The 27,342-nt window shown below is 36.5% G+C and overlaps 2 protein-coding genes across 2 annotated transcripts in view; both read right to left on the bottom strand.

Annotated features, from left to right (window-relative positions):
• LOC120469599 (uncharacterized) overlaps window positions 1-16,541 on the bottom strand; it is a 45,173-nt gene extending 28,632 nt beyond the window's left edge. The window contains exons 1-5 of the mRNA XM_039658688.2: window positions 16,310-16,541; window positions 5,506-6,383; window positions 3,419-3,470; window positions 2,724-2,853; window positions 1,463-1,596 (exon numbers count right to left, since the gene is read on the bottom strand). Of these exons, the coding sequence (XP_039514622.2) occupies window positions 1,463-1,596; window positions 2,724-2,853; window positions 3,419-3,470; window positions 5,506-6,383; window positions 16,310-16,390 (1,275 nt within the window). The 5' untranslated portion in view covers window positions 16,391-16,541. The remainder of the gene's footprint in view (window positions 1-1,462; window positions 1,597-2,723; window positions 2,854-3,418; window positions 3,471-5,505; window positions 6,384-16,309) is intronic.
• A 3,063-nt stretch (window positions 16,542-19,604) lies between these two features.
• The window catches only part of zdhhc8b (zDHHC palmitoyltransferase 8b), a 67,842-nt gene continuing 60,104 nt past the window's right edge, over window positions 19,605-27,342 (bottom strand). The window contains exons 7-11 of the mRNA XM_039659148.2: window positions 25,188-25,320; window positions 24,812-24,923; window positions 23,694-23,803; window positions 22,057-23,084; window positions 19,605-19,983 (exon numbers count right to left, since the gene is read on the bottom strand). Of these exons, the coding sequence (XP_039515082.2) occupies window positions 19,833-19,983; window positions 22,057-23,084; window positions 23,694-23,803; window positions 24,812-24,923; window positions 25,188-25,320 (1,534 nt within the window). The 3' untranslated portion in view covers window positions 19,605-19,832. The remainder of the gene's footprint in view (window positions 19,984-22,056; window positions 23,085-23,693; window positions 23,804-24,811; window positions 24,924-25,187; window positions 25,321-27,342) is intronic.

Raw genomic sequence — 27,342 nt, 5'->3', positions numbered from 1 at the left:
AGGATTCTTCTCAAACCTCATTGGATGAACACACAGCTTGGCAAATTTTTCATGCCACATTTCAAAGCCAAAGCAGCATGGACCACACACACACACACACACACACAAAGCTGGAGCTGGGAAATTGGCTACAGACTTCTATACTGGCTGACCGGCTATAGCATTCATTAGTCAGAGTTATTAGCGAGCCAGGTCGCCCTGTCCCAGCAGCCTCTAGTGAAGAGCTACTTCTCTGCCCCTCATCCAGCACATCATCACACACCATGAAGTTTGGCCTCCATCAGCGTACTACACTGAATTGTTTTCAGCATGAATAGCTAGTGTAGTGTCATGAACAACGTTTGAAACTACCAAGCAAAAGTAAACAGAGAATCAAACAATTCCAGTACTAAGAGAGCACTGAAAACACCATTTTAAAAAATATGAAAAATATCAGAGTGACCTTCAAAAGTATTTGGACACTTTGCATTAGACAACAAACTATCAAAAAAAGTGCTATTTGAAAAACAAATTGCACAGATTAATTAAAAAACACTAACTTTATTCACTTTTCAGTGGATGTATATAAGGCTATATACAATATATGTATTAAAGTTTAAAAACCACTCTGCTGTTTACACTTTATTTTTTGTTCATTGCTTTAAAGGAGAACTCTGGCGCAAAATGAACCTTTGGTCTAATAAAACATCAGTACCTAGTCAATCGTTCTCTGAGATTTGTTTTCATGTTAATCGAATGTAGAGTTTTATCTCTAAAAACTGTTTAGCGTATAACGCTAGTACTGGGGGCATTTACTAAGTAAAAAGAAATCGCTAGTTTATACTACTGACAAGGCTCAAAATAGCCCCACACTAACACAGTAACATAATGAGTGTCCATACATGGAAACCGAAGCATTGACAACTTTGTAAGTGTACAGACCGTTTAATAAGAAGATACTTTAAAAAGACAGTTCACTTCGTGTATACAGACAGCAGCCATCTTGGGAAAACAGTTACGACAAGTTAAACCACGAACGTCGTGCTGAGTGAGCTGAACTGTATGTATGGTGTTCGGGGATCAACTTATCGAGACTATTTTCTAAGATGGCTCCTGTCTGAATACATGAAGTGAACTGTTCTTTTTTTCAGTCTAGCTACTGCATTACATTTAAATAGAAAGGAAAATAAAGGAAAATATAAAAATAAATAAAAATTTGAAAATGAGAAATAACAAGTACGTAGATGTACAGACGTAATAAGATATACACAGCTTATAATTTAAATTATTTGTAAACTATTATTTGTGATATATATATATATATATATATATATATATATATGATATATTGATATATATATGATATATTTATATGATATATATATATATATATACACACACTATTGTACAAAAGGTTAGGCTCAGGCTAAGTTTCTCATCTATTTCTGGATGTAGAAATGTAGAGGAAGAATCAGATACTCACAGTATGTGGAGAGAAGGGCAGTTGGGCTGAGGTGGGTGCAGAGGCGATGACAAAAACCTCATCTGTGCCCAGCTCTAACTCAGCAAGACCACTGGAGAACAGCTGCAGATCACTCTTCTCTGACACGTCACAAGCTTCAGAGCACAACACCGTGAACATATGGAATGTCACATTTATAAAATGACTGTAAATACTTCAGTTTAACACATATATAAAAAGCTAAATAACTGTTTGCATTTGTCATGATGCCTAAAAAATTTCAGATCAGTAACTGTTTCTATTTAAGCTGCAAATAAGCATTAAGTTCGCTAGCTGGTACGATTGGACCAAATTAAAGAAGGGGGGATTTTCTGAGCTTACAGATTATATTGACAGCTTTATACTTAATATAGCCCTTTATACTAAGTACTGCATATATTCTCGACCACCCATTAAGATAAAGTGACTTCATAAATTTGTGTTTAGGAAATATTCATGGCTCAAACAAAAAAAGGGGGGAAAAGGTGTTTTTTTTTCTTCTTCATAATTTCATTTGAAATGGTTACTGCTGAACTTCCACAAAATCATACTGTCCCATTGTAAAGTCACACCAGTCATGAACAAATACAAATTTTTAGGACTGCGAGTACTAGTTCATTTATCATTAATACTAATGATACTCATTGCAATTAAAAACAAAAACAATTATTGGACACTAATGAAATTTGAATCAAAAGTTCAATCTGTAATCGTTTTCTAAATTTTATAATAGTAGTAAATGGTGCAGTCTCCAGAGAAACTGAAAAACCTCACACATAACTTTCATATTATAATTTCACATATAATTTTGCAAGAAAAATAATGAAATGAACCTTGTTGTTTCTGAAACATAAAACATACAGCATTGTGATGCAGTTATTTCCAGGTGGTTTGAATAGAGAAGGAAATTCACTTTTCAGAAAGCTACATCTTAATGGATTTCTAGTCTTGCAGTACTGTTCTTGAATTTCAGTAATATAGCTTTTTATCTGTTCCTAGAAGAGCCAAATTAATCTTAAATGTATAGGTTCAGACAGGGGACAAATGAACTCAGCAGCTTTACTCAAAGAAACCCAAAGGAACCCAGTGACCTCAAAGTTCACTTCATCTGACAACATCAATGAAGAAAACAATAAATCTGGGAGAGAGAAGGGGAGGGACGGAGAGAGAGAGAGATGGACTGAGGGGTGATATGGAAGGGAAAATAAAATGAAGTACTGATGCATAAAGACATACTAAGCACCTGTATGGGACAGACTGCGGTTGAGGGAATGGTTGTCGTTCCCTGTACCCAGCTGCCGCTCCAAGTCATTAGGAGAAACCATCTGCAGCTCACTCACATCTGCCGCTGAATTTAGCACTCCTTCTGGAGCCTACAACACAGTACCTCACATTATTTCTACATGAACAGACAGGGTCCAAAATGAACACTCACCAAGCACCTAAATGTCAGTACAAACTGAAGACTCACCACCAGAAAGAAAAAGAGGAACAAGAATCACTGTGTATTCATGTTTTTGGAACAGAGACTGCTCATCTAATATTTAAGGAGCAACAATCTACACAATTCAATTGTCACATGTATTGTATGTACCGTATGTATGTGTTATGTATACAGTATATATATATATCAGATTTTCAGAGTTCAGATGCAAAAGCCTCTAAATGCCATTTGAAATTTTCTTCTAAAATGACCATTTTTATCAAGCTTGTATATTTAAGTTCAGTAATTTCACTTAAATGACAATTAATAGGTAATCGTCATTGCCATTTAAGTGAAATTACTGAACTTAAATATACAAGCTTGATAAAAATGGTCATTTTAGAAGAAAATTTCAAATGGCATTTAGAGGCTTTTGCATCTGAACTCTTCATATATATATATATATATATATATATATATATATATATTATACACACATAATAATTTGACTTTACCTCTGAGCTGGTGGAAGATGAAGCATTGGCCCCTTTTGCGCATAGTTTCGGTCTGGGAAAACAACAATACAAATAACATTATTTTGTTTGTTTTACTGTCACTGTTATTGGTCATCAAGTGTTCTATTAAATGAGTGTTTACTTCTTTCAGCTGAACGACATTCAAATGTCTGCTATGAATTCTGGTAGGACATGGTGAGAACTGTCTGGTATGCTCACAGTAGGAGTTTTGGTAGAAGTAAGTTGCAGAGTGAACCAGCTTTAAAATCGAATGCAATTGCATGAACTCCGAAGCCAAGGTCAGGTCATCAGTAATGTATTTACTGATGAAATGTATAACCAGACAGTAATATTAGCATAATACCCCACAGTGAATAGTTAACTGTTATATAATAGCTTTATAACATTATACATGTTATAATATAGAACATTATACTTGTATACTTAGTTTATACTATATGCTTGTATACTTTATACTTGTGCATTTATACTGAGATATATTGGATTACAATATACCTGTAGTATAGTATTCCTAATAAACCCTTTGTTATGATCCACCAATGTACTGTGGGATGTCAATAGATTTTGGTGTTACCTTACACTACACGGACACAGAGTGAAGTTCATAAAAGGCAAATCCCACTAAATGGCAAATGTGCCTTAAGTCTCCAAACAAACTACAAACAAGGTATATTCAAATATAAAAAAAAAACAGTTGTGTATTTTTAAAAGCCAAACATGTGTTGGAAAGAATAAATTCTGTAAACCAACATGCAAACAAATAAATTCTGTTTGTAACAGTAAAATGTAGAAATGTCCCTGTTTATACCAGTAAATGTGATTTGGATCACCCAGGAAAGATGTAAACAGCATTTGAAATGATCACTACAGCACAGATAAATCGCTTCATTCAAGTTTCATAAATCTGTTCTGTGGCTGTCAAAAGTCACCCTGTTATTCCCACTGGGACCAACAAAGAATGAATCTTAGGCTACAGGATGGATTCTTTGAAACATCATGCTTGTGATTGAACAAACAATTGATTCATCTTTTTAGACAACTGGTCTCTTTTTTTTTCTAGGCTTCTTATATTGCTTCTGCTTCCTTTCCTCTCTATTGTGTGACTGCACCTCGCTTTTGTGCGTTTAGTTTGATGCCAGGTGCGGCACCATGAATATGCTCAGGTATGAATAGTGTTTTAAGATCAAAGTGTTTCCAAAGAAGAAGAAAGACTTGATTTAAGCCGATTTAACAACGGTGAAAAATACTCCCAACTGTGTCAACACCAACTCATCGGACTTAATTTGTCATAGACATGGTACAGTATATGCGACATATGGCTAATTCTAAAGTAAACGAATGAAAAAATAATTGTGATACAGACAGCTAGTTTTTAAATGGACTGAGGAGGAGGATGTGTACAAACGTTGAATACGAAGACTTAAATGTCAGACTTGTAACATTATTATAATTTCTCAACGCACAGTGGAAACAGTAATACAATACTATTTAAAAACAGTAATATTTTTATAAAATATTATTACAAATTTAAAATAGCTGTTTTTATTTTAATATTTGTTAAGATGTAATTAATTCATAATTAGGGCTGTCAAACGATTAATCGAGTTTAATCGCATCCAAAATAAAAGTTTGTGTTTACATAATATACATGGGTGCACTGTGTATAATTATTTTATATATATAAACACACACATGCTTGCATATATTTAAGAAATATTGTCATGTATATATTGTATATAGATTTATATGATATGTAAATATAAATGTTATATATAAATAATATTACATGCATGTGTGTGTATAATATATATATATATATATATATATATACATATATACACAGTACACCCATATATATTATGTAAACACAAACTTTTATTTTGGATGTGATTAATCATTTGAGAGCCCTAATATATATATATATACACACACACAAGGCATGTCTCTCAATTCCCCCAGCAACTCTTCAGTCAAATATGTTTACATGGCTGCATGCGATTTGTACAATGTAATTTCTTGATCAACTACAAAAAAAATCTCTCCACCTGTAGAAGAAATCTCCTTACCTGAAAATCACACAGAGGATACCAGCAAGGGCCAAAGCAAACACGACTGTTCCACTCACTGCACCAAGAAGTGCACCAGTTCTGCTGTCTGAGGACAATACCGATCTCTGTTGTTTGGTTGTGAATGCTTGTGTTATATTCTGGTAATGGAAGAGGAGAGCAAAACCACGGCCCCAGTGGGTAGTGGTTATCAACTCCATGATGACCTCCACCATGTCATCATCAGACCCAAACACCAACTGGCTGCTAGAAGGGCGTCTAGAGCCGCAGAATCGGGAGGAGAAGGTGATGAGATCGGATATGTAGAGGACATCATGGGGACAGGCATCAATCAAAGGTGGCTGGGTGTCAGAGCTCACAGCTTGATCTGTTTCATCTGTGGCTGTATGTGGACTTGTGGAGATCCAGTCACTGACTGCTCTTGATGCCTGAGGTGAAATTGAATTTCTGTCTTCAACTGGCTGCTCACCGGATAATGGAAGCGATGGTTGTAGAGCCGAGGGAGAATCGGACAGCAATTTGGCAGAATTGGAAACTTTGGTCATCTCCATTTTGGTGGACTGCTCTTGGATAACCACTTGCTTGACCTCCTCTCTGTGTGTGGACTGGGGTTCTTTTGGACTCCCAAGGCTTTTTGATACCAGCGCGCTGCTATCATTCGGTGCCTCGTCCACCGCAGTGGAGGTGTATATTGCAGGACTGTTATGGCTCTCAAAGACATCAAAATCAAACATCTCCATGATTAGCTGGTGACCAACAGGCACAAAGAACTGCCACACACAGTGTGTTCCAGATGAATAGTTAAATGGAAAGCCAGGTGACAGAATGAGGCCCTGCACATCCACAACATCCACCTTGGCTCCACAATCAAAGTAAACCTAGACAAAAGACGAAAAGCATCAGATGCATTTCTACTGTCACAACCTGGAACCAAACAGCATTGATACAGAATTGATACAAAACACACTGATGGCCTGCTTATGACCTATGACTAAATTCAACTAAAATATAACATTCTAAAGCAGGCCTACTTTCAATACATAAAGTTAAGAAGTAAAAAGAAAAGCAGTTGGTTCAAGGAATATTAAAATTATCATCCCCTCTTTACCATGCCCTTTTGCCAAGCCCTTATATATACAGTATATATATATATATATATTATATCATATTATACATATGTATATATATAAAATATAATATAATATATACACACACACATGGACTGCCGATATACATTCAACACTTTTGTTGTGGGGAGTTAATCAGAGATTCTTGGGCTCAGTATCCCATTATATAGATTTTACTAGTACTGCCAAGGTGTAAAACATTTTATTAGGTAGAAATTAGGGTTGAAATTAAAAAAAGTCCTTATCCAGTAAATCATGAATGACTGGAAGAGTCATGTCAATTGATTACTGTAGATACTTTTTTTACATTAGAACGTAGGAGTGTTCATTGATTTAAATATGTTTTGAAAAAAAAAAAGGGCAAGCTAGGGGGCCTTCAGAAATTGTTCGGGGCCCTTGAAGTCAAAAATGTTGATAAGCACAGATCTAGACGCATTAAGCTGTATCATTAAGAATAATCATCATATCGTACAATTAGTAAAGATTTCCTTGCAATCTGCACTGCTTTTCATGTGGAGGTCAAAGAGTTGTATGCCTTGACTTTATAGCAGCACATTTAAAGATAACTTTGCATGGTAGAAAAAGAAAGATATAATAAATGGACATTTCTGCACCACTTGAATTTTAGATTAAGATAAACATGTTCAACATGTAAGAAAATTACATTAATCTTTATAACAGTGGAGAATCAGCAGACTGTTCAAGATAATTCTTCCCAGAACCAGCACTCCAGGGGTTAACGCTACGGTCCTAAAACATCTTAATAGGCCAGTGGTAGTTCTAGCATCAAAAGTTCAAGACGATGGCACAAGTTCAACAAACTAACGGGAAAGCCTTTGGCACTCCTCCGGTTCGTTTGATGCAACATTAAACATTGGTAAACAATTTCGACATCCGTCATTGGTTTGACGGTTAGTCGTTAGATGCTATAAAACTACATAAAGCATTGCCCTATTTTGATCATTTCGGTGCAATAACAACAGACAGCTGTAAAAGAAACCCACAGAGAAACAAAACTAAATGTTCTGTTCAGAAAATTAGCTTCGGTCTGCCTCTCCCAATCCTGAACTATTCAACCCTTTCTCCTTCATCGGGTATCAAAGCTGGATATGCTGGCTGCTTTGCTAACCCCAGGGAGTTATTCCTTCGGACATGCTGTTCGTATTATCTCACAGGTGTGCAGGATGAGGGGACCTCGGTATAATTACAGTCAGATGGGGATCAGGGCTAGACCACTCCAAACCAGACCTTGGCAGGGGCCTGTTTGTTTATTGGGCTTCCTGTTGGCACTGGTTCTGGACTGTGGTGGGACGGAATAAAAGAACTACAAGACCTCAACAACGCCAGACAGGTAACAAGCCTAGCCCCAAGTGACGGCATTATCCAGGACAAAAAGTGAAATTAAAGTTGAGATGAAAAAAAAAGAGAGCCGGTTTACCTTACCTAAGGACACATTCCTAGTTTTATTGTGCTTAATATATTAGTCAAAAAAAAAAAAAAAAAATGATTGTCAGCATAATCTTTAATCAAAATGTTAAAACATGCACTGCCCCTCTGAAACTACTTTACTTTTCAGCTGATCACCAGGCAAAAGATGTTACAAATGTTAACAAAAAAATAGCCAAATATGACCCATTTAGACATTGTTTTATATGGCTGTTGGTTTTTAAATCTCATCTTCTAAGCAGCATTTTAAAGTTGGTTAATATAATAAATGTTGTAATAATTATTTTAAAAAAAAGATAGTTTTAAAAGACAATTTAGAAAATATGACATTTTTGGGATGCTCTTGATGGCATTCATATTGTACTACCCTAAAAGTTAGAGTCTTATCATTTTCATTTTCATCTTCACTTCCATTGATCGCAAACTCCAAATTTTTGATTGTTAGTGTACACTCACCTCAAGGATTATTAGGAACACCTTTCGCCCTCAGAACTGCCTTAATTCTTTCTGGCATTGATTCAGCAAGGTGCTGAAAGCATTCTTTATAAATGTTGGCCCATATTGATAGGATAGCATCTTGCAGTTCATGGAGATTTGTGGGATGCACATCCAGGGCACGAAGCTCCCATTTCACCACATCCCAAAGATGCTCTATTGGGTTGAGATCTGGTGACTGTGGGGGCCATTTTAGTACAGTGAACTCATTGTCATGTTCAAGAAACCAATTTGAAATGATTCGAGCTTTGTGATATGGTTCATCATCCTGCAGGAATCAGCCATCAGAGAATGGGTACATGGTGGCCATAAAGGGATGGACATGGTCAGAAACAATGCTCAGGTAGGCCGTGGCATTTAAACGATGCCCAATTGGCACTAAGGGGCCTAAAGTGTGCCAAGAAAACATCCCCCACACATTACACCACCACCACCAGCCTGCACAGTGGTAACAAGGCATGATGGATCCATGTTCTCACTCTGTTTATGCCAAATTCTGACTCTAGCATCTGAATGTCTCAACAGAAATCGAGACTCATCAGACCAGGCAACATTTTTCCAGTCTTCAACTGTCCAATTTTGGTGAGCTCTTGCAAATTGTAGCCTCTTTTTCCAATTTGTAGTGGAGATGAGTGACCCGGTGGGGTCTTCTGCTGTTGTAACCCATCCGCCTCAAGGTTGTGTGTGTTGTGGCTTCAGAAATGCTTTCCTGCATACCTCGGTTGTAACGAGTGGTTATTTCCGTCGAAGTTGCTCTTCTATCAGCTTGAATCAGTCGGCCCAATCTCCTCTGACCTCTAGCATCAACAAGGCATTTTCGCCCACAGGACTGCCGCATACTGGATGTTTTTCCCTTTTCACACCATTCTTTGTAAACTCTATAAATGGTTGTGTGTAAAAATCCCTGTAACTGAGCAGATTGTGAAATACTCAGACCGGCCCGTCTAGCACCAACAACCATGCCACGCTCAAAAGTGCTTAAATCACCTTTCTTTCCCATTCTGACATTCAGTTTGGAGTTCAGGAGATTGTCTTGACCAGGACCACACCCCTAAATGCATTGAAGCAACTGCCATGTGATTGGTTGATTAGATAATTGCATTAATGAGAAATTGAACAGGTGTTCCTAATAATCCTTTAAGTGAGTGTATAATCAAACAAAGCAGGATGAGGAAACGTTAGAATTTACGTATAGAATTTAGAATAAACGTAAGATTTGCTTTAAGACGCAACATTTTAAACCAGGCTATGGATTTGAGACCAAAATCTTTGAAAAGGTCATCTTAAAAAGACATGGCCACAGTAGACAATCTCAGCTTAACAAGGTCAAAGTCGTTTTAGCCTTCATAATGCCTTGTTTTCTTCCGTGTAGAACACTAACCTTGATTCTCAGCCCATGCTTTTCTCCATTCAGGCTGTTTAAAAGAGATCATTTGGTCAAAGCCTCATGTTTACCTCAGATTCATGTGCTACTACACTAATAATTGCATGCCTGACATTTGAGCCGGTCAAATGCCACTTGCTGCTGGGATGTAAAGTAAGCCGATTTCAGGTTAACACAACAGTAAAGCTGAGCAATGCACATGAATATGAGAGACAGAGAACAAACTAAACTGGAACAAGAGGTGAACAAAGGTTCAAGACAAGTAATGTAGGGTTATTCCAAAGAGAAAGAGAGGAAACGCAATAGGTTAAGGTCTATGTTTCACTGAAGTGTGCTGAAGAGGTTTGTGATTTAACCAAACCACCCATCCCTTAGAAAACCATTTGGTTCAACAAGTCTAACATGATTGTGTCTAAGACAACAACAACAAAAAAAAAAAACCTTTGGCAGTGATTTGGGAGATTTTTCTAAGTACCTCCCTTTCTATTCCAACAAATAGAATTGGGTCATTACCGTGGCTCCACCATAATACTGGACTATCTGCTGGTTAGGGCAGTGTACCATGCATGGTAGACTTCACATGAATGGCATCCAAAGTACCACAGTGTGGAATAGGAAATAGGACATTCTTATAATGCCAAACATCCCAGCTCTGTTACATCATTCATCATCCCGCACTGGCATGGCATAATTAGTAAAGTTGTCTTTTCTCCCACAGGGGACATTGGATAGATAGCCTTTTAATGAAACGAGGGTAATAAGTAGAGGCATTTACATAATGTCCAGCTGGTTATTGTGCCCCAGTTGTGCTACAATAAAAGTAAAAGCAACTATTATTTTAACAATCCATTGCAATTTCAAACTGCACAGCATGATCTAGGTAAGAAAAATATGAAACACAACAAATGGGAAAAGAAAATGGCATTGAACCAGTTCAAAAGAAAAAATGGCACCATGAACCCTGAAGCCATGATTGAAGAAATACTATAAATAGGAAGGTATAAAATAATACTAGGTGATATGAACAATTCTTCACAAGTAGCCTTCACACAAGTCCGGAAATGACAATACATGATAGCCATGGAGCATTCCCATATTCTAAATGCAGACAAAGATGTCAATGCAATGAAGTAATCCCAGTTTAAAAACAGTAATGCATTTATTTGATCCAAAATACAGAGATATTGTGAAATATTATTACAATTTAAAATAACTGTTTTCTATTTTGAATACATTTTAAAGTGTAATTTATTCTTGTCATGACAAAGCTGAATTTTTAACAGCCAAGTTTTCATTGTCACATGATCTTTGCTGATTTGGTGCTTTAAGAAAAGTTTCTTACTATTATTATCAATGTTGAAAACAATGATGTTTCTTAATATTTTTGTGGAAACCTTGATGCATTGTTTTTTTCTGAAATTTTTTCTTTGAAATATAAGTATTTTGCAACATTATAAGTTCTGTCAAATTTGATCAATTTAATGCATGTTTGCTAAATAAAAGTATTTATTCTCTTAAATAAATCTTATACACAACTGTTTAAAAGATTGGGTGCATGTATTTATTATGATCCTACTATTTTTAACCCTTTTCTGTGTAGTTTTATTCCGTTTGAATGAGAGAATATGTTCCTTCTGTAAACTGCTAATGCAACAGCAACTCTTGAACTGAAAAACAAGCCTCTACACCAACAAACTGTAGCTGACTCATTGAATGAGTGCGAGTAAAACAGTGCCAGATAAACCCACAGCTGTCGTAGGGAACAGCAGATCTCACAGTAAAGGCAGCAATGTGAAAAACACCACGCTGTAGCTTCCTCTTGTATTTGATAGGTAACACACACATCTGCCCCTTCATTCCCCTGTACAGTAAACATGTCAGTTCATAACCTCCGTTCTTATTGTTGTTTTTACAGTAATTCGTTCTCTGCTTGTCTCAGCAACATTATTTGGACTCAGAGGCTTTGAAGAGAAAAATGTGACTCGATATGAAACGTGAGAAGTAAGCTTGTAAACTGAAAGTTTATATGTACTTCTTTTCCTGGTCTCTTTTGTCCTGAAGAGCGTGTTCACAACAGAAGTTTCAGAGATAATATGAGCTGACATTATGACTACTGAAATTGTGCGAGCAGAGGGCTTAAGTAAGCCCCTTTTGCCCCACACACACACTCAAATGCGCAAACACCCCTGTGAGTCCCCCATAAACATGCTATGGGCCTCTGTAAGGGGGCTGGAAGAGGAGCACAGTTATTTATTGGTTGTGAAAAGTGAGACTGTTCCAGGCACTATCGAGCCCAGAGAGCCCGTGATGATGTGTTACAACCGGTTACATCAGTCCTAGCCTGCCACTGGACACTGAGGCCAGCAGGACAGGAAGATGACAATATTTCACAATAATATTTTGATTAAAACAACAGTGGTAGCTGCACATCACTTTAGACTGAACACAGGAACAGATTTGTATTAAGCACAAAGAACTTCATTAAATAATTATGTAGTTGAAACCAACACCAATAGCCAATATAATTAATCCTCGAAACGGTGAAAAGTTAACAATAGTTCACTAAAAGCAAATGGAGCCTGCTGTAACCTGTGAAACTCAGTGCTCAATATTTAAAATTTATACTATATCTATATACTGATGTTTATACTTTGCTAAAAAACGCAACATAATTATATACCTTCAAAAAATAACCTAGAATAAATATAAAAAAATTAATATTTTAATTAAATGAAAATCATGCTATATTATTTTGATTTAAAAAAATATTTTGGATTATTTTTAATTTGAAAATGTAATTAATTCATTTAAATGTTGCTTTTTTTTAATGATTTATTGTATGTCATTCCTTAATTATATTTGTATAGTTTATTGCCTAAATATTAAAAGCCTAAATATAAATTTGCCTGAATTGTCCAGTTCACTATAATTTTGCAATTCAAATAGTTTGCGGGCATTATAATTATAAGATTTATTTTAAAATAGTCTGAAATATTTAAATACGTACATCATTTTAGGACATTTTATATCATGCCAATTGCACAAATGTGCCAAATCAGTGGAAGGAAAAAGAAAGAAAAAAAACAATTTTCCCAGAACAACCTTATCATAGTTTATCATAGTTGTTTGCTCCCAGGCCATAGATGTCACTGGAATAATTCTGCTAGCCACTCTCGTCTCCACAAATCACTCAGAACAGTTACTCTGAAATGTCCAGATTCACACAGAATGTAGTCTGCTGGCCAAGAAATGCACATTAGTGGTTCCCATTAAAACTGTTATGAGTGGCTTTCTCCATTTTCGGGGGAATTATGGTGTAGTGAGTTTGAATAATTGAGAGAAATCACTCACAGAACTGCAAGTGCTTTGCATAGATATGCGATCAAAAATACATTCACGTATGCAGGACTTTTCAACCTAAACAGTGCTAACCACAACTCAAGAAAGAACAATTCATTGTCCAATATATTGATGACTACTAGAGCTAGACCTGCACCAACACTCTCTGTCACAGTTCTGAAAATCAAGTTAATTCAAGAGGACAAAGGAAGCATTTAGAGGGGCCAGATAATTGTGCTGAGGTACACAAACCCTGTAACTGAAGCGATGCACATCAACAAAGCAATAAAGCTTTTGTAAACCGCTCAGGATTCTCAGAATTCACTGAGGAAGAGAGTCATGACTGACTGTGACAGGATGTCACCTCAGAAATAACCCTTGTCCTTATGTGGCACAGTCTCGAGATGATGCTGCCCTGTCCCACCAAAAAAAGAGAAGCAAAAAGGAATATACTGCATTCATCCAACCTTTAAAGGGATAATTCTGATATTTCTAATAAATGAAAATTCTGACATAATTTACTCACTCTCTTGTCTAAACCTAAATTACGTTCTTTCTTTTCTGTGGAACCTAGTTGCAATAAACAAGAATGTTGACTTCTTGACAATAACTTTTATTATATGGGCAACATTTTTTTTTTAATTATTTGTTTGTTTTAAACTAAAAACTGGAAACTTTTATGCGTTTTGGCCATTCATTTACACGACAACAGTGTTTGGGGGCCTGCCCTGAAAACAAACTTTTGAAAACAGGTTTCAAAGACCAAGTTTGTGAAAATTGTGACGTCATACGCATGCATATAGAGTGCCGAAGTTATGATGTCACTTTGTAGGACAAAACTCGTAAGTTAGCGGCGCAAGGGTTCCCTCGATCAAAAAGCTATGCGCCGCTAATTTCCGAGTTGTCACCTCCTAGTTCACACCTTATTTCAGGCGATTTAGCAAAAACCCATTCAAAAAACCCATAGACTTTAGGGCGAGAGAACCGGCCCTAAAGTGCTAAAATGCTAACTATCAATCTAGGCGCGTAGTGCTTCTTTACAAAGTGACATCGCCAACTACTGGCCTGGCAGCAGAATACAGTGCTTTTTGATCCATGAATGGGGATTGTTTTGACATTGTTGTAGTCTAAAAAACAAAAAACAAAACAAAGAAAAACTTTTCTGTTTTATTACATCTTTATTGCGTAAACGTATCCTAAATAAGAGGAAATTACCAACGCGTTCTCATCCCAATGCGTCATATACAATGCTTTTGCCAAAGCGTAGACATCTAACGAACTACTAGAGCGTCTATATAACACGCTTCGGTTATGGGTAGGTTTAGGTCTGGGGTAGGGTTAGGGATAGACCACTAGGAGGCGCCATCTGTCCCACATATCTGCATCTCATATTGACGCTAAAGGGTGCCATGTGCGTTGGATGTATACCCATTGGCAAAAGCAATGTATATGACACCTTGGGATGAGAACGGACTGAAATTACTCAGTGTACTGTAGGTTTAAAAAATATTAAGATTTAAATAGATGGGGTCTCTGTTTATTTCACTCTGCAATACAAGAATTAATAAATCATATCCATGCCTGGTAAGGGAATATGTTGAAAGACAGCATGTGGAATTGACCACAGAGCAATGTGTTTAATTGCATTGAGTGGAGCATGTTTCCCACAGGAATCTGGTAATCACCTCAAAAACACACTAAGCTTCTCCTCAACACATATTTCCCAAACTCTTGATTTCCTAGCAATGAGAAGCTACATAAACAGTGTACAGCCTCTGTGACGAAAGTTGATAGAGAATACAAAAGGAGCTGCAGTGAATGGCACAATATCAAAGGTCCAGCCAATCAGTTCTGATGGCTGTATATATATAGGTCTAAGAAACCAGTCAAGGATAATCTGCAATAATACTGCAAGTGCTGTGACACAACACAACTCAATTCTTTCCTAAATAAAATTGTTATTTTGTGACAATGAGATGATGCAACTACAGCCTGCTATGTATGATGCAGACAGATTCCCAAAATGATACAATTTGCTAAGTAAAAAGTAAAGTTGCTTACAATTTAGCTAAATGTTTATACAATTTTCTACAAACATTTTGATCAAATTACTCTGTTTCACGTAGTGTAACTTAAGCAACCAGTAATAAAAAAAAAATGTGCATGTTGATCATACGACACTGATTTTGATTTGACAGGCAAAGGGTATTAAACTATTAGCCTAATACTATTTTAAATTAAAATTTGATCTACAAATAATAATAATAATGATCAGATCTACTTAGTTGTGCCAACATTTCCAACAAGAAAGATATACTTGAAGTTTATACTTTGCTAAAAAAAAAAAAAACGCAACATAAATAGCCTATATATACCCTTACGAAAAAAATAAAATAACCTAGAATAATAGATATTAAATAAATATTTAAATTAAATTAAACTAAAAACATGCAATTTGATAAATAATCAATCAAGCCTTGTATTGTAGGCTAGTTGTTCTTTGCAATCTCTGTACAATTACACCACCTATCTTTTTTCTTTAAGTCCCACAATAAAGTAAAGAACTGAAAACATTTTGATCATCGAATTATGTCATTTTAATGTATTTAAGATAACTTAGGCTACATATGTAGTTTTAATATCTATGTAAAATAATTTTCCACTTCATTTATTAATGATGTATTTGAGCTCACGGAACCATCTGTTGCGGAACCGCTGGCCCGTGCTGAAGTGACCCCGCTCAGCCCGACTCTCTGCCAGAACCGACCCGGACCACACAACAAGCTGCTCCACATTTCATCACAACACCTTCCCCAAACTTCCGAATTAAATGGGTCTTTCTTTCAAACCAAGGGACCTGCTATTCTGAAGTTGTTTTTACTGCTACATATACTCCAAATAGTGCACTATAGTGCAAACTAGAATCATTGCTGTAAACATTTTGACAAGCCAAAACAAACCGCAGACAAACAAAAGGGAAAGTAGGCTACTGCCACACACTTGTCCTACTCACTTTTTGCGTAAAGCATCCAGTCACCCACAGAAGGCAGACTGTCATGTACGCCCCCGTCCTTGTCAATCCGCGAAGCCCCATTTTAGTCAGTTCAGCTCGGCCAGAGACACACACAGGACTCGTCCTCTCACTCTCTCCATTCACCTGAGGGAACGCGCCTTCATAAAGCGTGGACACGCACGCAAGCTACAGCGGAGGTCTGGCGGTGCGCGTTCACGACTACCGCACAGATCAAATAGACATCAGCGGGGAGAGTGAGTGAGAGAGAGAATGGGAACACTTAATGCCATTGCACAATGCTTTGGGGAGTGGAATTGATTTTAATCTACGTTCTAAAATGCAAGAGATTTTGTTTTAATTGAGGATTTTATTCATGGGCGCCCAGCTCGGAGCAGTCAATGGCTCTTTGCATATATTTTTTTTTTAAACTTGTAGCAAATCTTCCCTTTTATTCCTATCTATCTATCTATCTATCTATCTATCTATCTATCTATCTATCTATCTATCTATCTATCTATCTATCTATCTATCTATCTATCTATCTATCTATCTATCTATCTATCTATCTATCTATCTATCTATCATAATTTTCCAAGACAATATGACAAATAAAGAGACAAAAATGAATGTTCAAGTTATATTTATTCAGATTTTTTTCCTTGATGAACAAAAATAATAGATGTACCTTGATATGAAACTATAATGTCTTCATTTCATCAGAACGAAATACTTCATCACACAAAAAAAAAAGTCCTAGTTCTTTTTCTTTATGTACAACTTGTTTCATTTAAGCAGAAGGACGCTGTGCCAGACAGCGGTAATGAAGGACAGAGGTGACAACATGACCGAACACAGTGAAACATTCAGAAATGGAGCCTGACAACATGTAAAGGCCTTTTCATGTCCATGTAAGTTATTTACAATTTCAAGGAGCCGTTTGACTGTAAAAAGTATGATTATGACTCTTTTCACATGCACCAAAATGATGTTTGTATCAGTGCTTGAGTGTAGTCTGTTAGACCCCTAAGGCAGATCTGTGAGGAAATCACAATGATTCCTTGGAAAGTCATCTGATGGGCAGCAGAGAACTCATTTTCTGTCAGCAAGACATCTGCAAGATCGCCCCGTTATAGAGATGCCGATAACATAAATCACACTACAGACTAAGCCTTATAAAATTGTCAGGTCATCATAAAACAGGCCCCAGTGAAGTTTTCAACGGGTTTATTTTTAATTGATTATTTAATCAGCATGTCTTGCACTTTGCATCAAAGATTGGTTTCTCTTACACTCTCAAGCTCTCACTCCCTCTCTCACTCTCTTAAATAAATCAATTTATTGGTCACCCCTTTTAAAATACAAAAGCAAATGTATCATTTTTTAATATAAAAGATAAACCAAGAAGATAAACATAAGAAGTTGGTAGGCCATAACTATGACATAATTGGCAAAAAATTAGTTAATAACCCTTATTTTAACTGAACAACACTATAAATGTCATTATTTTAAAGCATTTGTCTGTCTTATAACTGTAAAGATGCCTGCACCATATACACACCTGTGTTTGGAGGGCCGGTTTATCTTTTTATAATTATTATATATATATTTTTGCCCTTGCTGTAGAATTAAAAGAGACTCTTGAAAGTGAGAAGGGGAGGTTTTCTGAATTAAACTTCATAAGCCAACATTTATCACAAAGGCATGTTGAGTATCCCAGAACTGAATGATAGGAACCTACGAAGATATTTACTTTAAATTACTCTACTGTTCAAAAGTTTGGGGTCGGTACGACTTTTTTTTAAAGAAATGTCTTATTCTAAGCAATGCTGCATTTATCTGAACAAAAATACAGCAAAAACAGTAATATTGTGAAATATTTAGGATCAATTTAATGTCCTCGGTGAAAAAACCCATAAACCCTAAACTTTTGAACGACTGCGTATAAAGACCATGTGTCATGTCGTAATGACAGTTTTTTTCTTAACTCTCTCAAATGGATCCAGCATTCAGAAACAAGCATCTTAACTACATGTGTAACTTTCCTGAAGATCATTTCCTAAGACATCCTATAATAACATTCGTTCATTGAAGAAAAAAGAATCTTAACAGAAAGTGCTACTTTCAACTAATCAAAATGGCAACTAATTTGTACAAATAAATTATAAAATATGCAGAAAAAGATGAAAAATCCACTCAAAAAATACAAACACCCCTTTGAATATCTGTATAAAAAAGTGAAATATACCAAACCATTGAAAGTTGGGTTTTAAAAAAACACAAACATTATAAAAATAAAAGAAAGGGAAAAATATTTGGGATGTAGCCATGATTTTTCATGTTTTTCTAATCTATTACATGTAAAGGGAAATGGTAAAGAAATATAAAAAAAACTTGGATATTGCAGATCTTACTTTCAATACAACTGTTTAATTCATCTTCAACTCCTTAAGTCCTTTATGTAACAAAGGAAGGAGTATTTTTCAAATGTATGTTGATGAAAATCATAACTGTAAAATGTTAGAATATGGCTTTAACATGTGGCCTGTACTGCTAATACACAGTGGCGTATTTCTGTTAACATATTCATATCTCTGCCACTGCAAAATACTTTTTATAAAGAAAAACAAAGTTTGAAAGAAAGTTTTAACACTGGCGATAATGCCCAGTATCCACCATATGAAACTTTTAATTTGTTTATTTTTTTTAATATTATATACAAGTGTATGTTTATTTCTATGGCAGCATATAGTTTTACATTAGTAAAAAGTGTAAATGACCACCATATTTGAAAAATAAAACTTGTTGTAGGTTGTTAAGTACCCAAGTGCTGTTATGGTTTGTTTGAACCTGATAGCTTAAAGGGATAGTTCACCCAAAAATGAAATTCTGTCATCATTTACTCACCATCCACAAGTTTCTTTGAGATATTTAAAAGAACATTGGTTTTCATTTTTAGGTAAACTATCTTTTTAACAGAGAAATGCATTTGAGATGAAGCCCTGATTATTAGATCAGTATAATGACAAAAATATAGTACTAATGAAGTTACTGGCATGTGCACGTACATATACACTCACATTCAAGTGTGTGAAAGATCAGCGTACTGAGCACATTTGCATTCAATAAGTGACCTTTGACCTTTTATATACAAACAACTGAACTGACATTGTACATATTCAGCCCTTAATGGTATATAGACTTTTTTTTAAATTCCATTTGAAGCCAGTATTTTCTGTTGTGTGTGCGATTTATGTCCTCTGACGGCTGACACTTTAAAAAAACATACATGGTTCTTAAGCGGCTCCTGATTTATTTTACACATGGAAAGTCTCTTAACAAAGAAAAGGCCAATGTAAAATCTTCTCCCCAAAGACCTGCCCCAGATACTGCGCGTCTCCTGATCGGTGAGTATTATTTCATAAAACTGTGAAAAGAAAGAGAAACTTGTTCTCTTGAGCACAAGTGGAGGTGGTGTTGCCATGGCAGTGCTTTTCCTCACAGGCAGTGGCTCTCAAGCTGTCCGTCAAACAGAAATCTCATATGTAGTTCCACCCACTCCTGTGACCTTTTTGACATTGGTGTGTCTGCTGGGAGTTCCAGAAGGAGTCCCTAGATGGCAGTCACGTGCTTGGCCCTTTAGTTGCCCGTTGACTTTACCTGGACCGAGGTCCTCTCTATGTGGAGAAAATACAGGAAGACATATTTGAGGTGGTTCTTTTCCAACTGTATCCTCAACTGTTCTCCTCTTATGTAATTCAGTAGACAGGTAGAGAGTCAAACATGTACTGAATGGTTTGAAATGTTACAAATGAAGATGAGTTAATGAAGAAGAGGACAGTATTGAAGAGTGGTGGAAGGGACTGAACATTAATACAGGACTCAAGAGCTACTTGTCCACAAAGTATGCCTTGCAAACTTTTTAAAGGTACACTATGTACGTTTTTTTTTTTTCAAAAGTAACAAAAATTAAATAATGATTCAATACATCAGAAATCCTTCTTCCAAAATCCTTCTTTGTCTGATTCACTATGGTTTATTGTTATATAAATTTTATTTTTTTATATAATGGTTATATTTTAGAACTGACAGGGTGGTTTTTCCACAGGAAATTGCGTAAATATGTCACTCGGCCCTGTGTGTCCTCACCCCCATGTCATCCAAGATGTCCATGTCTTTCTTTTTTCAGTCGAAAAGAAATGAAAGATTTTGATGAAAATATTCCAGCATTTTTCTCCATATAATGCACTTCAGTGGGAACCAAATGGTTCAAGGTCCAAAAGACAGTTTCAGTGCAAACTGTTCAAAGGGCTTTAAACGATACTAGACGAGTCATTTGGTTCATTCAATGAATAAAACGAATGAATTGACTTGGAAAAAGATTCGTTCATTTTGATGAGCGAGTTCGAACAGGAGAGTCACGAACATGCATCGCAGAAAAGAGCAAGGCGAGCATTTGAGCTTATAAAACTTTGTTTTGTTTTGTTTTTTAAATTAGCGATCGTTTCGCTTGATAAGACCCTTATTCATCGTCTGGAATCGTTTAAAGCCCTTTGAACAGTTTGCAGTTTGCACTGAAACTGTCTTTTGGACCTTGAACTGTTTGATTCCCATTGAAGTCCATTATATGGAGAAAAATGCTGGAATGTTTTCATCAAAAACCTTCATTTCTTTTCGACTGAAGAAAGAAAGACATGGACATCTTGGAATGACATGGGGGTGAGTAAATTATCAGCAAAAGTTTTTTGAAAAGTGAACTACTCCTTTAAGCCTAGTAGTGAATGTTTTATGAGCAGTAACATCTATTCATCCGCACAGAAATGCAGAGCCGAAGCACAACCAAAACAATGTTCTTCCGCAAAATGGATGCTAGAGGGCCAGAAGTTGCATAGTGTACCTTTAAATCTGTTTAATTTTTTAATAGTAAAAAAAAAATTAATTTAAATAAAAAAACAAAGAAAACAATGCATTGCTAAAAAAAAATGGATCATTCTTTTTTTTTTGTGGGATCTATAAAAATGTTGTCAGGTAAAATTGAGCCCTGTAAAAAATAATTTTATTAAATAAGATGCAATGGCTTAATAGTATGATAGATCAAATCATGCGGTTTGATGTTAATCACTTATCAGTTGTAAAAATAAGAACGAAATCAAGTCAGTCAAAGAAAAAAAGCAACACAAAAAATAGTATGCACATAAATGATAGTGAACAAAAAGCAACTCAAAGAGAACAAAAACATGAATGGATACCACATCATGTTTTTTGTGTATTACATTGATTTCTGACAATGCAACGCTGTTTAAGACATTACCATAATGCAACGAAATGTACAATAAGTAGATACCATGCAAAAAGTATAATAAATAAGCTTATAAATATGAATGAAAAGACATGCAGACATGGAAATATGATAATGAAGGGGAAAAAGGCAAAAAAAAGGGACATTTATTTGGCTACCAGATACATAATCACAATGTTTTTTTTCTTCTCAGCATAAAGGCAAAATAATAATAACAACAAAAAACATAACCTTATGTTTTCCCAATAACAATAATGACAGAAATGAATTAAACTACAAAAACCAGTACTCAAAAATGAACAAATAAACAGCACGAATGAAATATCTTTTCAGATCCATCCGCATAAGAGCGTTCATATCTCATGAATCTCTAGCCTGTTTAGTATATACATCATGCACCTATACTCACCCTCTTTACTGATTGGTTAAAAGTAGATGCTACGCGTCATACCTTGTACCCAGACGTGGTGAGTCCGCCCTCTCCAGGGCGTTAATGAAGGCGACCTTCTGATGTGCGTATAATGGGGAACGGGGCACAGCGGTCGGAGAGTGATGCGTATGGTGCACCGGAGAGCGATATTGGTGTTCGGCTGTCCTGCTCGCGCCGCCTCCATCTGTGTGGAGGGACGTAGTTGAAGTCCTCGGTGCTCTGGTGAGCGAGGATGCAGAGGAGCGCAGAACAGGGGTTCGGGGAGCGTATCCCATCAAGGTGTCCCGAGAGCTGCTGGGCTCTCGGGGTCCGGGGCCTCTGGGACTGTCGGGGTAACACGTCCCGGGTGGGAGTCCGTAGGCGGCTCCACTGCAGGTGTCAAACACGCCTGAATCGTTGGCATAGGCCACCGGGGCTTGAGCGTGCCGAAGCATGAGTTTCTCCCTCTCCTCGAACTCCTTCCTCTCCTGGATGGAGGCCATGATGGTTTTGGAGAGGTTGTCGTAGCGGACTGGCGAGGGATCTCGGTCTCGATCTCTCGGGTGTGGTGACTGCCGGCCGTACATCGCTCCTACGTGCACGGGGCTGTAGGACGGGGCACCGGCGTGTCGTTGAAGCTCGGGCCCTCGCGCGTGGCACATTTTAGAGGGCAAGTAGGGGGAATGGAAACCCATAGAGGGCACTCCCGGGTGGGCCGCGCATTCGCCCAGAGATGGTGTCAAACTGGGGGTTAGCAAGCTATCGTAGGACAGGCTGCCATTGCGGCCAGATAACGTCCCAGGAGAGAAGACTCCTTTGTGAGGGGTGGAAGTGACCGTTTCTGGTTTGCTGCCACCCAGTGGCACACGGTCGGCCCTGTTCACTCCCTGTTTGAGGCTGAAGGAGCGAGACGTCGTGCTGAAAGAGTCCAGCTGGAAAGGGGAAGACTGGTACGTTCGGTGGAGAGGAGTGCTTCGGTAGTCTGGCAGATCCAGATTTGGCTCTGAACGGTAATCGTGACCTCGATCCTCCAAAACTGCAGAGGGCTTACCATTCTCGGACATTACAATCTGAATGCAAAGGAGAGAATGTTTAAAAATAATCAGAAAGCCCTTTAAAAATGTTATATATTATATCAATTATTACATTTATTTATATATTAGGTATAATGTAATATTTATATTATTATTATTAATTCTAAGGATGAATTTAGCTGATCAAGTGACCGAATTCATTTGTAACAATGTAAAAGTCTTTACTATTTCAGATAGAAGCAGTTCATTTGAATTTTATTCATTAAAGAATCCCGAGTAATATTAACATGGTATAAACTAAAATATTAAGGCAAGGCAAGGCACCAAATCGGCATATTAGAATGATTTCTGAAGGATCATGTGACACTGAAGACTGGGTTAATGGCAGTTAAATTCAGCTTTGTCATCAAAGAAATAAATAATATTTTAAATATATATTAAAAACAGAAAAGTAAATAAATGCTAAAAAAAATAAATAAATAAAAAATTCACAAAATGATTGTTTTTGCAATTGAATAGATGCAGCCTTGGTGAGCGTAAGTTCTTTCAAAAACATAAAAAAAAATATCTCACATTCGCGCAGAACTGTAGTGTAAATTATATTATTATATTGCTGAGAACATTGTTTTAGTCTGTGACTCTCACCTTCTCTCCGGTGGCGTGATAGTGCACTTTAGGAATGGTGCCGAAGGAAGGTCTGTATTTGTACATGGCTGGGGTGGATGGATTGGTGGGTTTGCTGGACAGGGAACTCTCTATAAAATGTGGCACAAATTAAATGAATGACTCACTCAACAGTACTGCAATATGATGCACCACCAGATGGCAGTAGAAGTGCAGTTTAGAAAAAGGGGATTTTTCACAAGCAGAAAACATGAATTAGATGAATACAATATTTTATTAATCATCACATGGTTTTTAAATAGTTTTAAGAAGGATTTAAAAAAAATCTCAAAAGCCAAATATATGCTTAAAGGAGTAGTTCACTTTTAAAAAAACTTTTGCTGATAATTTACTCACCCCCATGTCATCCAAGATATCCATGTTATTATTTCTTCAGTCGAAAAGAAATTAAGGTTTTTGATGAAAACATTCCAGAATTTTCCTCCATATAATGGACTTCAATGGGAACCAAACGGTTCAAAGTCCAAAAGACAGTTTCAGTGCAGGGCTTTAAACGATTTCAGACGATGAATAAGGATCATATCAAGTCGAATTGATCGCTCATTTAAAAAAATAATAACAAAGTTTAAGTTTTATAAGCTCAAATGGTCACCTTGCTCTGTTCTGTGATGCGCGTTTGTGACTCTCCTATTCGAACTCGTTCATCAAATTGAGTGAACCTTTTCGAAAATGAGCGAACCTTTGAACCAAATGACACAAAAAAAAGATTTGTTCATTTTGATAAACGATCGCTTAAAGCCCTTTGAACAGTTTGCACTGAAACTGTCTTTTGGACCTTGAACCATTTGGTTCCCATTGAAGTTCATTATATGGAGAAAAATCCTGGACTGTTTTCATCAAAAACCTTAATTTCTTTTCGACTGAAGAAAGAATGACATGGATATCTTGGATGACATGGGGGTGAGTAAATTATCAGCAAATGGTTTTTTTTAAAAGCGAACTACTCCTTTGAATATATAAATAATCATAGCAACAAGTACATTTTGTAACATTTTGGTGCTGACCGCTTAAAAAAAAAAACTAGTAAACTGCAAACCATTTGAGTATGAGTGACTGGCTGTTCTATAGTGGCTACTTGCCTTCGCTGGAGGTGAGTTGAGTCTTGAGCTGGTTGTAGCGATCTGCTTTTGGTGGCAGAGGTGGCTGTGTATCTATACTTTTATCATCCACACCATCCAGACTAGTCTTAGACTAAAGCACAAAAAAACACTATTTATTTTTGGGAAGCATGATTTAGGCACAGGCACCACATTCCTAAAACTGTTCATCTAGAAATTAGGACACCATACATTTTAATAATTCCAGTTTTCATTGAAATCAAAATGATGAGCCTGTTTTGATGACATTATGAACTACTGGTGTAGCGGCAATTACTACAATAACACAAATGATTAAACGTCATTGAAATTCCAGGTTGTAGGCAGACAGAATGAAAAGCTGTTTTTTTTTACTCACTTTGCTTCGTAGGATGTTACTATGGATACCATTATCACTGACTTTTACAGTGACGTGTCGGTTAGAGAGGTCAGGGCGGAGGAATGGTGGTTTTAAAGCAATAGGAATTTTCTTCCTGGGATCAGCGATATACCTGTAGAGCAGATATACACATGATGTGTGTTAAAATGTTTTTCTTTCAAAAACACAGATTACATATTTTTAAAGCATATAAATTCATGGGTCAGACTTAATCAGTGTATGCCAAAATCAGACATCTACATGTAGCTTCTTTAATGCTTAAACAAATATTTGATAAAAATGACTTTCTCATGTTCATTCATGTTATTTCACACCCACAGGAATTTCTTCTTTGGAACATTAAAAGTTTACATTCTGAAGATTTAGACTCCGTTTAAAAGTTTAGGGTCATTTAAAAAAAAAAAAAAAAAAATAGCTGCAAGCAGCGATGACGGGCCCAAGCCTTTGGCTGCCGGCTTTGGCCCTTCATCGCTGCTTGCAGCTATATATATACATATATATATATATTTTTTTTTAAACTTGAAAACATCAGACAGTGTTCAGAAGAAAGAAAGCCATACTCACTTGAAACAACTTGAGGGTGAGGAAATGATTATGTTTTTTAATTTTTTGTTTAACTTCTATGATTTCTATTTCTGATTCAAGGAACGTTTTAATTTGCCCATTGGAAAAAAGTAGTACGTTTACAGCAATCTCCTTTTATTCTGCTTTAACCTCAAAAAGGTTGTCCTCTATTGTCTCTGAAGACGCCGAAAACGAGTTTTAACAAGTCATTAACCTTGGCTCTGATCTGTGTTTATATGGCAATCACTTTCTCTCTCCTCATTGTTTCATAACCTGCTTCAAGTCTTGAGTGCTATACACTCTTCCAGCTCGGAGTGTCATAATACAGGCAAGAAAAACAGGACGCAATCTACCTTCCTATGGACCTCTATTCTTCTGAAACCCCCTCTAGATTGTCTACAATGATAAACAACCTATTTTTTTTCCATCTATGTCTTATGTTTATATTTGTTACAGTAATTATTAAAGGCCTCACACATATTTTAAAGCATATTTCCTTTTGTGCTGGGCACTTTCCTCCCAAAAACGCCAGCAGTGAGAAAACAGCAGTTAAGAAAGCATCTGATCATATCGACGTGGATACATTTGCACAAGCTCTGCAATTCATAATAATTGTTTAATTATAAAGTATATTTGGGACGATAGACTACATCGATCTGGCTATGTGAGACTATAGTTTGAATTAATTCCTTTTCTTGACATGACACATTGACATTACAGTACAGAATAGACCTTTCGGCTTTATCCTGAACATTGTATAATCATTCATTTCATGTGTCATTAAACAGAATAAAGGCTCTCAGGAGCGAGCTTAAACAACCCATCCTTTTAATTTGCTCAGCAAAAACGTCATAAAATCAGTCTACAGGCTTTCATAGACAACCTATGAAGTTGAAGGTGTCGTTTTTGTGTGTGTTATTTTTACGATTGAACGATAGTTCATGAACTTGTTCATATTTTGGGAGAACGTGAATTTAACGTACTGTATTTCTGCCTGATGAACGTTACTGTGAACGCGTTCATTCTGGTGTCTGTGAACGCACGCTCTCAGTTTAACTTCCTACAGGGTGCCAGATTTGTCAGACTATAAAGCCTTCCAGGCGAAATCCCGGATAAAACACACGTAAACAGGCCTTGCTTAATATGTAACGAAAAAAACACCCAATCTGGCAACACCAGCCAACAGTGTTGCAACGCGGCCACCAAATGCCTCAACAAAAAGCCGCATGTAGTCGACAAAGAAAAAGTTTTAAGACAAGGTTGGTGAAGATGGGAAAAATCGTACATTTCTGTGCAAACTTTGCCCGCCGATAAAATAATTGCTGTCTGTGGTTGTATAAATAATAAAAATAAAAAAAACTATGAACTAGTTCATGTTTTGGAACCGTGAACTTAGTTAAAAATTGTGAGATATGAAATATTTAAAATTTGTGAACTGAACTTTGAACTAGTTCATGTAGAAAGTGAACTTTTTTTTTAGCATTTGCCTAAGCGTAATGTTCATGAATGAATCTTGCCTGTTTTGCAAATGGAAAATAACACAACCTAATGTAAATACTTCTGTAGTACT

The sequence above is a fragment of the Pimephales promelas genome, chromosome 4, assembly GCF_988280905.1.
Source record: "Pimephales promelas chromosome 4, fPimPro1.hap1.1, whole genome shotgun sequence".
Classification (NCBI taxonomy): Eukaryota; Metazoa; Chordata; class Actinopteri; order Cypriniformes; family Leuciscidae; genus Pimephales; species Pimephales promelas.
This window is presented reverse-complemented; position numbering and strand designations above follow the sequence as displayed.